The 17,781-nt window shown below is 36.7% G+C and overlaps 1 protein-coding gene across 9 annotated transcripts in view; it reads left to right on the top strand.

Annotated features, from left to right (window-relative positions):
- Window positions 1-17,781, top strand: part of ZC3H13 (zinc finger CCCH-type containing 13) — a 56,752-nt gene that overhangs the window by 19,824 nt on the left and 19,147 nt on the right. For 5 of the 9 annotated variants that reach the window (XM_058670746.1, XM_058670750.1, XM_058670749.1 and 2 more), the window contains exons 8-12: window positions 1,874-2,071; window positions 7,975-8,282; window positions 10,885-11,364; window positions 14,487-14,594; window positions 14,716-14,907. In XM_058670746.1, coding sequence (XP_058526729.1) covers window positions 1,874-2,071; window positions 7,975-8,282; window positions 10,885-11,364; window positions 14,487-14,594; window positions 14,716-14,907 — 1,286 coding nt within the window. The remainder of the gene's footprint in view (window positions 1-1,873; window positions 2,072-7,974; window positions 8,283-10,884; window positions 11,365-14,486; window positions 14,595-14,715; window positions 14,908-17,781) is intronic. The other 4 variants (XM_058670753.1, XM_058670752.1, XM_058670748.1 and 1 more) reach the window with 3 other exon arrangements.

The raw sequence follows: 17,781 nt of genomic DNA, 5'->3' as shown, positions 1-17,781 counted from the left end.
ACTTGATACATTTGATTTAATAAAGTACATATAGTCATTTTGTTTAAAATAAAAATAAATGGCCTAAAAAAACCTCCTCTTTGCAACATTTGATCAGTTGGAGAAGCCTCTTGAACTCTTTAACTGTTAGTTTTCTCCTTGTTTCTGGAGAGTCCAACCCTACTTCAGACTCCAGTTACTTTTTTTGTTAGATGATTATGCCATCTTACTATTTAGTTGATGGTATATCTACCCCTAGACAGAAAAATACGTGTTCATTCACTTATACTAACCTGTTCATTTTATAGTTGCTGCCAGAGAAATCTTAAAGATTCCAGTTGATTGACAAACTCAGTGATTCTACTTTCTGTGGAATGAAATTCAGACTCATTAATGGCAGTCATGCTTCAATTTTATTGTTTTCACCAATATTCTTATCTGCTTTTTTCTAGCTTTTTCTTCCCCATTCCCTTCAAACTCTAGCTATTTTTCCCATTGAGTTTCTCCTTTTGTCACTGTACATAAATTCTTTTCCGTTTATGAACCCATCAGGTTTTGTATATACTTTCCTGTTAATATTAGTTGCTTTTTGCATTATATTTCAACTGTGGCATGTATATCTTACAACTTCTAATAAATTTAACCTCCTTGAAAATTGTGATTTGGAGGATTCATTGTTCTGTCATTCCATAGCACTCTCTTTACATATAGTTTTGCATTCTAATAAAGCATTCGCTAAAATTGACTTGATCCTTTCTTTCTTAGCACTAAGTCAGTATTGTAGAGGATAATGAAAGGATTGAATTATAAAGTGATGGCAGTCTATTCCGTTTGTTCTTTAGTTTCATCTTCTTCATATAACCTCTTTGTTAGTAACTCATCCTTTGGTTTACCTGATTTAACCACTATGTAACTGACCTTAAAATATACCATTAACCTAATGGGAGAAAAAGGACCTGACAAAGAATCACATTAAAAATACAAAATAAGCACTTGTTTATTTATTTGAAATTTTTTTTTTTTTTTTTACATTTGTATTGGAAAGTCAGATACACAGATTAGGAGAAACGAGAGAGATCCTCCTTCTGCTAGGTCATTGCCAAAGTGGCCATAGTGGCTGGAGCTTAGTCAGTCCAAAGCCAGGAGCCAAGAGCTTCTTCTGGGTCTCCCACGTGGGTGCAGGGTCCCAAGGCTTTGGACCTTTCCCTACTGATTTCCCACTCCACAAGCAGGGAGCTGAATGGGAAGTGGTGCAGCCGGGACACAAACTGGTGCCCATTTGGGATGCTGGTGCATGCAAGGAAAAGACCTTAGCTAATAGGCTACCACGCCAGGCCTAGTGGTGCTTTCTCGTGCGTCTGTAGAAGGAAGTGACGGAAGAGATGCGGATGACAGGTTAATTCTGTGTTAGAAAACTCCAAGAGATACGGTGTAAGAGAACTTATAGACACTGGAATACAGAGCATGCAGAGAGGAGAGGCAAAGATCTTCCATCCACTGGTCTCTCTCCAGATGGCCAAAACAGCCAGAGCTGAGCTAATCCAAGGCCGGGACCCTGGAGCTTCTTTCTGAGTCTCCCATGTGGGTTTAGGGACTCAAGGACAGAGCTATTTCCCATGGCCTTCCCAGACCATAAACCCAGAGCTGGGTTGGAAGTGGAACAGCGAGGATATGCACCAGCAGTGGTATGGAATGGTGTTGGCAAAATAAGTAGCAAGTACATTAAATCTATGCTCATTTCAATGAATTCTTTCTGAATATGGGTTACTAATATACATATAGTAAAAGACAAGTAATTAAAAGTAAAGCGACCATTGTTAAGACACTTAAACTTTTTCCTTTTCACTTTCCAGAAATATTTGGACCTCTAATGATAGGTTTTTGTTATATTTAGGAATTCAAAAAGCAACCAGAGTAAAAAGAAAGGACCACGTACTCCTAGTCCACCTCCTCCAATACCAGAAGATATTGCTCTGGGGAAAAAATATAAAGAGAAGTATAAAGTTAAAGATAGGATAGAAGAAAAACCAAGAGATGGAAAGGAAAGAGGACGAGATTTTGAAAGACAGAGAGAAAAAAGAGATAAACCCAGGTAAGTAGGCTTGTATGTTTTAACATTACTGCTCTATAGAATCTAGATTGTTTATTTTTCAGAAGTTTTAGGCCTTCCTGTATTTGATATTTTTTGTCCATCTGTGTGTATGTGTTTAATTCCAATAATTGGTCATGGAAAATTCAAATAACATTAACTTTCAAATTTTATTTTTGAAATATTAAATGGTGATGAAAACATGAAATTATGTTAATCATTTTGAGTTCAGAATTCTGGAACATTTCCGTCTTGTATGTGAAATTCTGTACCCATCCAGCAGTAACTCGTCTTTAGCCCATTACCCCCAGCCTGGTAACCAGCTTTCTGCTTTGTGTTTCTGTGAATTTGAATGCTTTAGTTATCTCATAGAAGTGAAATCCTATAGTACTTGTGTTTTGTGACTTATTTCACTTAGCTTAATGTTTTCAGTATTGTAGCATTTGACTAAATTTCCTTCTGTTTTAAGGCTGAATCACAATGTTTCATGTGGCATTCACTGCGTTTTGTTTATCCATTAGTGGGCATTTGGTTTGCCTCCACCTCTTGGTTATCCTGTGTTTGCTGCTATGAGCATGGATGTGCAAATATCTTTGAGACCCTACTCCTGGTTCCAAATCCCATTTCTTTGGATACTTGAAGAGGTTTCAAAAAGTTGATGGAACATTGAATTAAAAGATGATGCATGTTTTCCATTATCATTTGAAACTCTCATACAGCCAGAAGTGAGATCACTGAAATGCATTGCTTCATTTTCACAGCTGTTTTCTAGTTTTCATACTGCTGTTCGTTTTTAGGACTTTTTGATTAGAAAAATACTTTATATCATTTCAGTCTTGAGTAGCTGGAACTTGTTTTGTGAGCTAATGTGATCTCTCCTGAAGAATGGCCCACATGCTTTTGAAAAATGTGTATTTTTCTCTTATTCGGTGGAGAGTTATGTAAATGTCTTTTAGGTCCAGTTGGTCTATGTTGTCATAGAAGTGTTTTGTTTTTCATAAAATCTCCCATTTGGAAGATAATGAATGTTAACTTTTTGATTAAAATGGAATTCAAACAGCTGAACAGTGAAAGACCCAAGGAACTTCTCAATTTCTGTTCTTTTTGGAAAGTAGTGATTGTTTCAAAGTCTAGAATTTTGCTCACCTGCATTGACTAATTTAGATTGTTTACAGAAGGCTTGGTGGGTTCTTTCCTTAGTTTAGCATAGAAATAAAAAGCTGAGAGCCTGGCGCAGTAGCATAGCGGTTAAAGTCTTTGCCTTGAACGCACCGGGATCCCATATGGGTGCCGATTCTAATCCCGGCGGTCCCGCTTCCCAGCCAGCTCCCTGCGTGTGGCCTGGGAAAGCAGTGGAGGATGGCCCAAAGCCTTGGGACCCGTGTGGGAGACCGGGAAGAGCTCCTGGCTCCTGGCTTCAGATTGATTCAGCTCCAGTAATTGAGCTCACTTGGGGAGTAAACCATCTGATGGAAGATCTTCCTCTCTGTCTCTGCTCCTCTGTCTATCTGACTTTCCAATAAAAATAAATAAATCTTTTTTTTTTTAAATGAAAAGCTGAGAATGAGTTGGACAGAGAAGTTTTATTTGAGAAATCACCAGGTGTACGTGTACTGAAGAGGAAAAGCACTTCCCAGGCCGGGCCGGGAGGTTGGGTGCCTCTTGAAAGGAGAGGGAGGGATATCAGAGGTTTTTGAAAGGGTTTGGGGATTTTAAGCATCCACTGACTTGTCCTTGTCTGGGCAGGAACATCAGGGAAAGTGTTCCCAACTGGTGATTTCTCAACCAGTTAGGAAATGGCTAGATAATTCTTTTTTTTTTTTTTTTCATTAAAGATTTATTTCTTTTTATTGGAAAGTCAGATTTACAGAGAGGAGAGACAGAAAGATCCTCCATTTGCTGTTTGCTGATTCATTCCCCAAGTGGCCGCAATGGCTGGAGCTGAGCTGATCTGAAGCCAGGAGCCTCTTCTGGGTCTCCAACTCATGTACAGGTCCCAAGGCTGCTTTCCCAAGCTACAAGCAGGAGCTGGAATGGAAGTGGAGCAGCTGGGACATAAACCAGTGCCCATGTGAGATGCTGGGGCGCACATAAGGTGAAAACTCCAGCCTCTGGGCTACCGGCCAGAGCCCTGCTGGGCAATTCTCATGCCACCCACTTGAAAGTGTGGCAAGAATTTAGCAAGTATAGGTAGTTTTAGACTCTGTGATTTAATAAATTCTTTTTTTTTTTTTTGGAAGATTTATTCATTTTATTACAAAGTCAGATATACAGAGAGGAGGAGAGACAGAGAGGAAGATCTTCCGTCCGATGATTCACTCCCCAAGTGAGCCGCAACGGCTGGTGCGCGCCGATCCGAAGCCGGGAACCTGGAACCTCTTCCGGGTCTCCCACGCGGGTGCAGTGTCCCAATGCATTGGGCCGTCCTCAACTGTTTTCCCAGGCCACAAGCAGGGAGCTGGATGGGAAGTGGAGCTGCCGGGATTAGAACCGGCGCCCATATGGGATCCCGGTGCTTTCAAGGTGAGGACTTTAGCCGCTAGGCCACGCCGCCGGGCCCTAATAAATTCTTTTTAACAACAAATTATTCTCTAAGTTTGTAAAAACAAGCAACAGAGGCTGAGATTATTGTGTGGGTTAATCTGCAATTTGTGACCTTGGCATGCTCTGTCAGACTAGCTGCCCCACCTCGGATCCAGGTGTCTGCTAATGCTCCTGGGAAGGTAGTGGAAGACATCCAGTGGCTGGAAGATCCCTCTCTCTGCCACACTGCCTTCCAGATAAATAAACTATACACGTCTTTAAAAAATAAGACTAAAAACATATGAGCTCTTGATTTTTAAAATCTATTTTCATACTATTAAAGATATTTATAAATAAAAATTTGCTTTGTAATACTTGATTTTATTATAAAAAGTCAGCATAGAAGTAATATTTTTCCAGATTCATGAAATTTATGAAATGCATACAGATTATGTGGGAACATAGTCTATTTTTTTTCATTGTTAATTTGTTTCCAAATTTCCTTTTTTATGAAATTAGTATTTCATCAAAAAATTGAGATTTTTCCTTCTTGAGTTACAATGTAATAGAGAATGCAGAAGCCTCCAAGTTAAATAAATAGGAAATTTTTTGGAAGACATGGGGTGAATATACAGGTTTTCAGGTGAAATTATTTGCATTTTGAATGAGTTTTCTTTTTTATTTTCACATTTTTTCCCAAAATCAAGCATACTTTAATTATTCTCACCATGATATCTCATATCCTTTGTTATAGCAGCATTAAAAAGCTAGTCAGGCTACAGGTCACTTTTCCCTAAGTGCTGAAAATTATAGTCTTCCTGTTGATGTTACAGATTTCCTTTTGAAGTTATTGAACATGTCTTCATTCAGTATCATTTTTACTTTATGTCAATTTAAGATTTTACCTGTGTTTTTTTCTTTCAGATAAGAAACCAACCAGCTCAATAGTGTAAGAGAGAATTTTGGGCAAATTCCTTTGCTTAGAAACAAACCTTTCATATATTCAGAAAGGAAATGGGTCCAGGTCCAAGTGGGCTTATGTTAATGGTTTGACCCATCTTATTTTAGTAATCAGAGAGGTCTTTTTTTACTAACTGGATCTTTTATCTTTCTTAATGATTAGACTTTTAAAGATTGATAACAGAAACAAAAACGTAAGTTGAGTCAGTTTTTAAAAGCATTTTTTCCCCTGAAAGCTGATTAGAAAGAAAATATTATCAAAATGCTGACATATCAATACCGGACAACCCATTAGCATTCTGGCTTTAATATGCCAGCCTGATTTTCTTAAGTTTGAACTGAGCTTTTTTTCTTTCATACTGTAGATATGAAGCTTAAATAGAAAGTGATTAGATTATGCTGAGGGCTTTTTTTCTCTTTTGAGAAATGGTATGTGTAAAACATCTAATTTCTTAGGTTCTGTTATAAACTGAACTATTATAAACATCTTTTAAACAGTTTTAAGTGTACACCACAAAACAAACTGAAAACTGAACAGTCAGTTTATTAGAAACTTGGTTTTTGTTTGTTTGTTTCATTAATTTAAGTAGCTCTGAGTTATCTGGAGCCTGATCACGTTGAAATTATGAAGTACCAGATGATGGAGATTTTTCTGTTCAGTAGGTTGCATTTGAATGCCCATTTATCATAAATGATTCTCCAAGTCTGGGTAAGACTTATTGAGCATTTTTCTAATAAATTTTACTTAGTATTAGTTAAGTTCTAGTGACATTAAAAGCTGCAGAATTACAGATAATTAGATGTTTAGGACAGACAATATAGTGTTCTAGATAGCATACGTCTGTTTTTTAATTGGCTGTTAACCAGAAAGTATTTTTGTTTATTTGCCTAAATTCTTTTTCTGCAGATGTTTATAATATCTTGGATCATTTTCCTAACTTACTTACTTGTTTCAAAGATTTAGACCGTTTATTGATAAAAAGATCTACTAACACATCGTTTTTACACTTGATCTTAACCACAAGGCCGAGAAGCGATTAAGGCATCATTTTTAATCTGCATGGATTGAGGTGGTTATTCTCAGCTGGGATTTTTGCTTCTTAGGGGGCATTTTGTAATTTGGAATAATTTTTTTATAGTCACAACTTTGTGGGAGAGATAATCTTCATCATAAGCACTAAATGGCAATTCCAGAGAATGTTGACTGAAACAGCAGAGTTTTTAAAAAATTAATCATCTAGCCCCTGAAGTGAATACTTCGAAGAATACGGTACCTTTCTAAACATGTAATGTTTAGAATGTTACATTTTGAACATTATTACTGCTGCAGCAGGTTAAGCCATGGTTTGCGATGCCAGCATTCCATATAAGCATATGTTGAATCTCAACTGTTGATCTAATTCCTTGCTGATACTTCTGGAAAAAGCAACAGAAGATGGCCATGTGCTGGTGTCCCTGCCACTGAAATGGGAGACCCAGATGGATTTCTAGGATCCTGGCTTCAGCCTGGCCCAATCTCAGTTGTTACGGCCATTTGGGAAGTGAATCAGGACATAGAAGATTGATCTCTCTACCCATTCCCTCCTTCTGTATCTGTAACTTTGCCTTTAAAGTAAATAAAGTAAATCTTTAAAAAAAAATGAAAAATAAACATCAGTTGTGTTTGTAGTTATTCACAGATTTGTGTACTCCAGCTCTCTGTTCACACACATTGTATGTGTTTGGTGTGGACAGTGCCTGGGAGCAACAGTCTAGGAGTGATTGAGATACACTAAGTTGCTTCTGTGGTAGCAGTGAAAAATGCTTTGAAGGAAAGGGTGAAGCCTTACTTAAACCAAGAATTGTGTGTGTGTGTGAACTAAGTCTCAGTTTAGTTAACAAGGAAAGGCAAATTTAAATATAAACACAATATATACTCTTGTCCTTTGCTTAAGCATAGAAATCTCATAATCCTAAATGTCAATCAAGGCAGCACAGAATTTTTGTTTGGCATACCAGATGATAAGCCAGGAGTTTACAGACTTTCTTACAGCTTTCTTTCTAGAACTCCCTAATATATTTTCTCAATAATTGTTGGTGAGTTTTCCCTCTCTAATACTTACAGTGTCCTAGTGAATCCCATTCTACGTGTCAGGGTAGAGTCTATGATCTAAAGAGAATATGGCTTGGGAAAATGACAGTGTGTCTTGATAGTTATGCTTGGGAGAAATATATTGTGTATCTCTTCTAGATCTGCTATTTTCAGTTAACTTGAAAATTGTTCACATATTTAGAAGGCTACTTACTTAAAATTTTATATTTGCATTAAAGTTTGTCCTGAGGCTTATTTTTTTATATACATTTTAAGTCTTTTGCTCTCAGTTTTTTGGTTTTTAAAGCAGTGAAGGCTCTTGAACACATTTCTTCCTTTGTTTTCTTTCTAGGTCTACTTCCCCTTCGGGACATCATTCTCCTATATCTTCTAGACATCACTCATCTTCTTCACAGTCGGGATCATCTATCCAAAGGCATTCTCCTTCTCCTCGTCGGAAGCGAACTCCTTCTCCGTCGTACCAGCGGACATTGACTCCACCTCTACGACGCTCTGCTTCCCCCTATGCTTCACATTCCCTGTCTTCTCCTCAGAGAAAGCAGAGTCCTCCACGACATCGCTCCCCAATGCGAGAAAAAGGCAGGCATGATCATGAGCGAACTTCCCAGTCTCATGATCGGCGTCATGAAAGAAGAGAAGGTATGTTTAATGTTTTTTTCCATAATGTTCTTTTCCTGAAATGATTAAAAAATTGAACATACAGATTTATTACCATAAGAGATGAAGGAGACTGTGCTATATTAGGTATTCCAGGATGGAGTTGTTTACAGGCACCTGGAACTGCCTAGCAGCACAGGAGTGCAGCTTAGAAATACACACAAATGAGCATTTAGAAGTATGCTAAGTTAGTGCTCTGTAGGGAAGCTGCTTTACTGAATACCCATGAGTTTAAAGATGTTTAGCCATGTGACATCTTGTACGTCCCTTCCAGTTGTTAAGTTAATGTCTAATAAAATGGGACTAATAAAATGGGGCTGGCAGTGTTGTATAATGGGTTAACTGTGGCTGCATTCTGTATGGGCACCACTTGGATTCCCAGCTGTTTTGCTTCTGCTGCAGTTCCCTATTAATGCACATGGGAAAGCATTGGAAGATGGATCAAGTCCTTGGGACCCTGCCACTCATGTAGTAGTCCTAGGTGAAATTCCACACTCCTTGCTTTGTCCTAGGCTCGCCCTGGCTGAATCATTTTGGGGGAGTATACCAGCAAATGGAAGATACTACTTTTTCTCTAACTCTGCCTTTGAAATGAATGAATGAATGAATGAATAATATTGAATAATGAATGAATAAATATTCCTTAAAATTTTTCTTTTTTCTTTTTCTGTCTCTGCCTGTCTTTGTATCACTCTGCCTTTCAAGTTTGTAAATAAATCTTATCAAAAAAGTCAAGGAAGAAAAGGAAAGAAGCAGATCAGGCAGTGGGACTTCAGTATATCAGAAGTGTTTTATTAAAAAGATAAAGCATGGGGGAAGCTATCAGAAGTTCAGCTTAAGCCAAATAATCATTTCTTGGTGTTACTCGTTTAAAGAGAGGGAAGTAAGCAAAGCAGTTTAGCTTTCTAAATTCCTGGGCATCATATTAACTTCAGATTTGCCATTTCCTGGCAATACATCCTAATAACACTCATCTGTTTTTGTAAATCTTATTTAATAGATATTTTTCCGAACTTTTCCTGAATTGGTTCTTGAGCATAGTGCCCACTCAGGAAATACAAAATTTCTGTTTAATATTCATTTTAAGAGCTTGTTAATGAGTGTAGTATGGAGATTTTCTATGACAGATGTCAAACTTAGTTATTCTTTTGATATCAGCAGCATAAACAGTAATCAAATTGTTAAATATGGAAGAATTGGGTTCTTTATTTAGGAAAATGATTAGTGTTGAGGTAAGTCTTGGGAAAAGCATCTGTTTTATGGAATTACTCCTTGTATACATGATTTTGAACATTTTTATAGAGCACCTGATAAAAACATCAACCTAGTAATGTTTATTCAACGTGAGTAAGATGGGAAAATTTTCTTAATACTTAATCTGTTACTTTTAAATAGTATTTAACAACTAGACTTGACCCAGATTATAGCATATTTTTAGTGATTACTCTTTGAAGGGAAACTATTATAGTTAAACATAGTAATGAAAGGGAAGTTGCACTTGAGTTTCACAGAAGTACTTTTTTATGGTAAGTGCTTATCTTATAGGAAGGAGTTTATCTAAGTGTAGTTCTTTACCCTTCCCAGTAAGAGACTTCAGCACATGCTTGTTCCTCTGTTTAGATGTCATTTTCCCATTTCAGTGGAAGGTCAGGTAAGTTGTGAGAGTAGTTAGCTGGATGTATTGTAAAGCCAGGTTGGAAGTATTGTGAGGAAGGCATTTGGTATTTGGATTCTTAAGAAAGTAAATGGACCTAGTTACTGGAGACAAAGAGAAAATGAGGCAGAGTTATGTTTTTAGTCATGGAGTTTCTATCATTGCTTAAATAATCTGAGACTGAGACAATTCCAGAGTAGTAAGAGGCATTTTGCAGAAGCTTCTGATTAAAAAGGACAGGGTTTATTCTTTGGTATCTTATTGTTACTTCTTTGACTTTGTATCATATTTATGTTATAATCTGTGTGTGCCTTTTCTGTCATGCCTAAAGAGTGATTTCTAATCTTAGAAAGATTGATTTTGGGCCTCTCTTTCTTCATATGAAAAAAGGTTATGATTGGTTAGCTTATCAGTGATGTTCATTCCAGTTTTTTTATGAACTGTGGAAATATGGAAGGAAATAGTGTAAGTAGAGAAAGTTTTAGAAACTGTTACATGACTGAGTTTGATATGATTAAGCAGGCTAGAAAAGAGTGAGTAGTAGCTTTGCCAAGCAGTCCAAGAACTATACGCTACTGTCAAGGCTTTAGCATATTTGACGTGGCTATGTTTGATCTACTTTAGCCTAACACTTGATAGGTGTGATTGAAAGTATTGTGCCTCTTGATCTAAAAGTGATTTTTGAAAGTCAGTCGTCAGTAATTCAAGATCAATTTATTTATGAATAGGATGGGGCAGGAGTCATTCAGTTTATCTAATCAGAAGTGTGGTCATCAATTGTGGTCAAATTATCTGAATTTCAGGTTACAGATAGTTGTAATTTCTTAATTACCAATGTCGTCTTCCCTTTTTCTGTGAAGAAAATAATGGTTTTTAAAGTTGTCTATTAATATGTTATCTAGTTCCCTGAAAAATTGTAAAAGGAATTAGTTTTTTTCCAAAATTTTGTTACAGATACAAGAGGCAAAAGGGATAGAGAGAAGGACACAAGAGAAGAACGGGAGTACGAACCTGATCAGAGCTCTTCTAGAGACCACAGAGATGACAGAGACCCTCGAGATGGCCGTGATCGGAGAGATGCCAGAGACCGAAGGGAGCTAAGAGACTCCAGAGATATTCGGGACTCCAGAGAGATGCGGGATTACAGCAGAGAAACCAAAGAGAGCCGGGATCCTAGAGACTCTCGGTCTGCACGTGATGCTCATGAGTACAGAGAGCGCGAAGGGCGTGACACTCACCGGAAGGAAGACACATACCAGGAGGAATCCCGGAGCTATGGTAGAAACCATTTGAGAGAAGAGAGTTCTCGTGCTGAAATGAGGAGTGATTCCAGAAATGAGCCTCGAAATGAAATTAGGAGTGACCGCATGGGCAGAAGTAGGGGGAGAGGTCCAGACATTCCTGAAAAGGGTAAGATTTTTGACTTGTCAATCAGTGAACTGTTTCTTGAATGCCTATGAGGAAGGTATTAAATTTCTTAGTATTTGTTAATAAATTATTTCTTACACTTGTTATCATTTTGTCAGAATAACTTTTAGTTTGAATTTTTCATCTTTCCTGTAAATTCACAATCAAAATTACTAGTTAAAGCAGCAAAACATAGGGCCCGATGTGGTAGCCTAGCAGCTAAAGATCTCACCTTGCACACGACAGGATCCCATATGGGCACCAGTTCTATTCCTGGTGGCCCTGCTTCCCATCCAGCTCCCTGCAGTGGCCTGGGAAAGCAGTCAAGGATGGGCCAAAGCCTTGGGATCTCGCACCCACATGGGAGACCTGCAAGCTCCTGGCTCCTGGCTTTGGATCTGCTCAGCTCCAGCCATTGCAGTCACTTGGGGAGTGAATCAAGGGACAGAAGATCTTGCTCTCTGTCTCGCCTCTGTATATTTGCCTTTTCAATAAAAGTAAATCTTAAAAATTGTCAAAACATAAAGAGACTTGACCTAGATCCTGTGATTGATTGCATTCAGTCATGTTTCCCATTTTAGCTAAGATGAAATACCTAGGAGGTAGGTGGCTGTCAGGCATAAAAGTATTGGGCAATGTTCTGTCATTATAGAAGGCTGAAATTATATAGTTTAAGCATGTTTTAGTAGGTTGATCACTTTTGGATAAGGTAAATTATGAGGGGTCTTCAAAAGTTCATGGAAAATATTTCCCATGAAAAACTATACGTAGACTTCCATTTTTTCAACCAGAATAAGCTTACCTTTTAATTCTGCTTTTTCACAAACTTTTTGAAGTACATGTCTATTAATGCCTTTTATCACTGTTATAACCTTCTTTATCTCTGATAGTGCTTTCCATATTTTATCGATAGCTTTTAGCTAATACATCTTTAGCACATATTTTTATGTCCTTTTCTTTGTGTTTTAAATGTGCCTGTGAGCAACCTGTAGTTACTAGACATCTTTTTTTTGAAATAGTAATTTCTTAAAATAGAGAACAGAATTTATACATTCCATAGGTACAATGCCAGGACACCCAAATGTTCTTTACTTTCCTCTTCTTCCTCAGTCCCACCTCTCCCACCTCTCCTCATAAGTTTTTGCAGGACATAATTTTAACCAACTCTATATGCACAAGCTTAATTTGTCACCAACCATAATTTTCAACAAAATAAAAACCAGGATGATCTTGACTCCACATGAGTGTAAAGCAAAGGATGAAACTTATATTCACACCCAAAATAACCATTTCATTCTAATGCATATTTTTGTATTCTATATTAACTGCCATATCAGAGGAAGCATATGATATTTGTCTTTTTAAGAATGACTTACTTCATTAAGCATAATTTCCACTTTGTTGGAAAAGATAGGATTTCATTTTTTAATGGCCAAATAGTATTGTATTGTGTGTATGTATGTGCCACATTTTCTTTTTCTACTTGTCAGTTGATGGACATGTTGGCTAATTTTGTATCTTAAGAATATTGACTTGAGCTATAATAAACTTAGGGTTACAAATAACTGGTTCCTATATTGATTTCATTTTGTTTCAGGAGTTGGAGTTGAATGGCTGAGTTGTATGGCAGATGTATTTTCTTTTTTTTAAAGATTTATTATTTTTTTTATTACAAAGTCAGATATACAGAGAGGAGGAGAGATAGTTAGTGGAGCTGCCGGGATTAGAACTGGCAACCATATGGGATCCCAGCGCATTCAAGGTGAGGACCCTAGCCACTGGGCCATGCCACTGGGCCCGGCAGATGTATTTCAAGATCTCTTAGAAATCTCCGTATTGTTTTTTTGTAATTGCTATACGAGTTTACATTCCCACCAGTGGTAGATTAAGGTACTTTTTTTTCCCCTCACATCCCCACCAACTTTTATTGTGTTTGATTTTTGGGTGACGGCCATTCTAACTAAAGTGAGATGAAACTTCATTGTGGTTTTTATTTGCATTTCTCTTGTCTAGTGAAGCTGAGCATTTTTTTTGTATGCCTGTTGGCCATTTGAATTTGATCCTGTGAAAAAAATGCCAGTTCATATCCTTTGCCCATTTCTTGACTGGATTGTTTTGCTATTGTTGAGATTCTTCATCTCTTTATACATCCTGGGTTTTAATCCTTTGTCAATTGCATAGTTAGCAAATATTTTCTCATTGTTTTGGATGTGTCTTCACTTTGTTTGGATTTTGTCTTCACTTCCTTTGCAGTACAGAGCATATTAGTTTAATGTAATCCCATGTATCTGTTTTGTCATTATTGCCTATGCTTCTGAGGTCTTTTCCAAGAAATCTTGTGCTATGCCAGTGTCTTTAAGAGTCTTCTCGATATTTTTCTGTAATAATCTGAGGTGTTGGGTCATATATTTAGAGTTAATTTTTGTATAAAATGTAAGGTACGGGTCTTATTTCATATTTCTGCTCACATAGATCCACTTTGCCAAGCATTGCTTTTTGAAGAGATTATCCTTTCTCCAGGAATTGATTTCAGTTTTTAAGATAAGTTTTTTAAAGATTTCTTTATTTTTATTTGAAAGGTAGATTTACACAGAGGAGGAGAGACAAAAAGAGACATTTTCTGTCCTGGTTCACTCCCCAAAAGGCTTTAACAGTCAGAGCTGGGAGTATCCAGGGCCAGGAACAAGGAACTTCTTTGGGTTTGCCACATGGGTTCAACAACCGAAGGACCTAAGACATCCTCCCCTGCTGGGAACTGGAATGGAAACGAAACAGCCAAGACGAGAGCTGGCACCCACTTGGGATTTTGGCCTGTGGGCAGGAAGATTGGCCTATGAGCCACTGTGGCTTTTTTTGTTTGTTTGCTGGGATAGCAGGCAACATTTCATTCACTTTGCCACTGGTCCCAGTTTCCCACATGTTTTAGAGATGCCGCTTGATGTTGCCACAATACCTTCACTGTATTTAAAATTTCCAGGATAAACTATAATTATTCAAAATATGGTTATATTTCTCATTGCTTTCATGATGTTTCTGTGAATTAGATACAAAGTAGTATTTTAATGTTTGTGTTACTGTTTTGTAATTTTCTTGCCTTGAGACTCCATAGTGACTTTTTTTTATAGATGGGCAAAATGGAACACAGCTTTCTCAAGTCAGTCATTACACAACTTGGATGTTCTCAGCAAAGCCTAATATTCCTTTCAATAATGATTACCACTTTGGAATATCCGGTAAAGTGACTGTTTTATAGGAGAAAAAAATTGTGATTGGTGAAACTTGTTGCATAAAGTGTCTGGATTAAACAATTATGGTTGTTGTTGTTATTATTATCATTATTATTATTATTTTTAGGAAGCCGAGGCACAAGAGGCTCTCAAATTGATAGTCACAGTAGCACTAGCAACTATCATGACAGCTGGGAAACTCGAAGTAGCTATCCTGAAAGAGACAGATATCCCGAAAGAGACAGCAGAGATCAAGCAAGGGATTCTTCTTTTGAGAGAAGACATGGAGAGAGGGACCGTCGTGACAACAGAGAGAGAGGTTTGTCAAACATAATTTTGTTGATTAGTGTCAGTATCAAATTGGGGATTGGTTTTTAATATTTATTTGTGACCTGAGCTTGATGATACATTTTATTGAAACTCTTAGAATTGCTCATGCAAGTCTGCTTTGTTCTTGGTGTAGGAAAGATTATGTAGATAGCTGCTAGTACTGGCAGCAGAGTGCAAGAATTGTGCTATCATCTTAACCAAGCAGCCTACAAGTACCCTTTAAAGAATCCCATCCTAGAAAGTTCAGGAAGTAATGTTAACCATATACTTAAGTATTACCCATGGCTACTTTCTCATTAGCCATGATCCATAGAGTACTAGGAGGGTTGCCAGAGGAGAGAGAAAAGGAAAGAAAAGATGATAGGGCTAGGACTTGGTTCCAAGAAGCGTTTACTGATATCCTGGCCTGAGATTATATAATTTTGTATTCTTGTATGTATTAAGCTAAAAGTTTTCTATAATTGTGTTAGATAATTTCTTAAGGAAATCAGTTTTGAAGTGAAATTACTAGAAAGTATTTAAATGCTCTAAGTACTTTGTTTGAAAAGCTTGTATTGTGTATCTGTATTAGGAACCTTAAACATTTTAAATCAATCTTATCAAAATTTTACTATCCTTGGCTGATTTCTGAAGTAATATTAATTATAATACTGAGAACAGTATAATATGAAACTTAATTGACCATGGAATTGAATATTGATGGTTCTAATGTGTGCTGAATCGAAAACTTAATTACTGTATCTTGATATGAGTCATAATAGAAATAAAACAAACTTTCTAAGATACCATATGTGTCTGGCAGAATAAATAAGATTAAGAGATAGGAGAGTTGGTTGGATTAAGTTCGTTAAGGTAAGCCTGCTGCATTTGGTTCAAAAAAAGTGAGGATTTTCCCAGCTATAGGACCGAAATTTATTCAGTATTGATATCTGAAACTATTTCTTTCAGAATTTTAATTTGACTCTCTTTAATATTGCATCCTGATAATGCTTTATTTATCTGTGTTTGTGTGTATGTGTATGTGTGATATGTACCCACTTTCCTTTTTTCTGTTTTCTTACTCTCGCTTAGATTTGTCTCTTCTTATGCATGAGTTCTATAACAACATTTGGTTTCATTCCTGTATATATTTAGTTTAACTTGAGTTCCAAGAGCTAAACAATAGTTGTTTTACATATATTTTCTGATTTAATGTTTACAATATTCCCAGATTAGGTATTATAAAATGATCCATATTTTACAGTTAAATAATTGGATTTAATTGAAATAAGTTCCAGAACTGGATTTAGACTGAGGTCATCTGACCACAAATCTAGTTCTCTTTCTGTGTTAGTTTGCTGTAACTATTCAGTAAATGTCAGTTGTATGATTGAAGTAGGAAACTGTTTTTGAAGCCAATAAAATAACAGTCTATTCTACAAATGTTTATCGAATGAACTCATGCTAGACAGTTTGCTAGGTACTTGGACTGCAACAATTTTGTCCATAAGCTTCTGTAAAGAAATTTTGTCCATAAGTTTCTGTAAAGAAATTGATGTAAAAAGAGGAGGTCCCCCACCAAAAAAAGAGAGGATGGTTATTGCTGTCAAGAAAATGAAAAACCTAGATAGAAATAAAAACTAAGAGAGAAATTTATTTAGTTGAAAGTTTTTTGGAAAATTTGGAAAGATATTTATACATATGTGTAAATACAAGAGAAGCAGCTAGTTTTTTGAAGTTGAAAAGTAAAAGCATTCTGTGCAGAGGAAAAGGATTATGTGCAAATTCCTTAAGATGGGGAAGAGTCTAGCAAGTTCTGAGATATCGGAGAAGGCTGTTACAGCTGGAGGGTGGTGGAATAGGAAAGAACAATAGACACTGGATACAGAGATGTGCACAAGTGTCTTATTCTGTGCCTGAGGGTTTATCTCTTTTAATTTTTCTCAATCTAATAGTAAAAATAAAACTGATGTGTGGTAAATGCTGCTGTAATAAGTGCCGTGAGGAGATAGAGGAGCAAAGGCAATTCTGAGGAATTCCCAGAAAGCTGCCTAAAGAAGTAATATCTGAATTAGGACCTGAAAGATAGAACAGAGTTTGTAAATAGGAACAATGGAAAAAGCACTTTACAAGGATGTGCATGACACAACAACTGAAAGAAAGTAAATTTTAAAGGAGTGACAAATTGTGTTGTTGGAATAGTATGATATAAGTGGTATCGAAGGAAAGAGGCTAGAAAAAAGGGCTGATGAGAGACCAAAGGCCAGATTGTAAATGACCTAGCAAGTCAGAATGGAAATTTTGATTTTAATAACCTTTTTGCAGCCTACAAGATAACTGCTTTCAAGCAACTAGAGGAAATAGAGTCTAATCAAAACCAGTAAAAATGAAGTAGAAGACTAGAAACAAATACCTATTAGTCAATCTGTTGATGACAACCTGTGTAAGATCTGATCAAGGTCTAAGTTGATGTATTAACTGGAGAGATTAGAAAGAGAGAAGGGATAAAGAAATATTTTGGAAATGAAATTGGTGGGAATGAGGGCACTTAGATAACTCAGAGATTGCAGTTTTCATAAATAGATTTGCCATTCATCAAGATAAACACCTGAAGAGAAACACATCTTTGAATACCTCTTGAGGCAAAGAAGTGGAAGAATGTTAAAAGATTAGCAGTGTTCTAAAGCCTTGTCTTTTTAGAAAAATAAACGTAACAGGAAGGAAAGTAGTAGGAAGGAAAATAATGACATTATTATAACTAGAAATTTAAAGAATCAGTTCCTGTTAGTTTCAGTATTGAGTGTGTTTCAGGTTGTTTTGTAATCATTGAGATTCTGGTTTGACTCCAAAACTAAGAAATCAGATAATCTAAAACATGGATAGA

The sequence above is a fragment of the Ochotona princeps genome, chromosome 12, assembly GCF_030435755.1.
Source record: "Ochotona princeps isolate mOchPri1 chromosome 12, mOchPri1.hap1, whole genome shotgun sequence".
NCBI classification, from domain to species: domain Eukaryota; kingdom Metazoa; phylum Chordata; class Mammalia; order Lagomorpha; family Ochotonidae; genus Ochotona; species Ochotona princeps.
The sequence above is the reverse complement of the archived record's forward strand: the minus strand, read 5'-3'. Positions and strand labels throughout refer to the sequence as shown.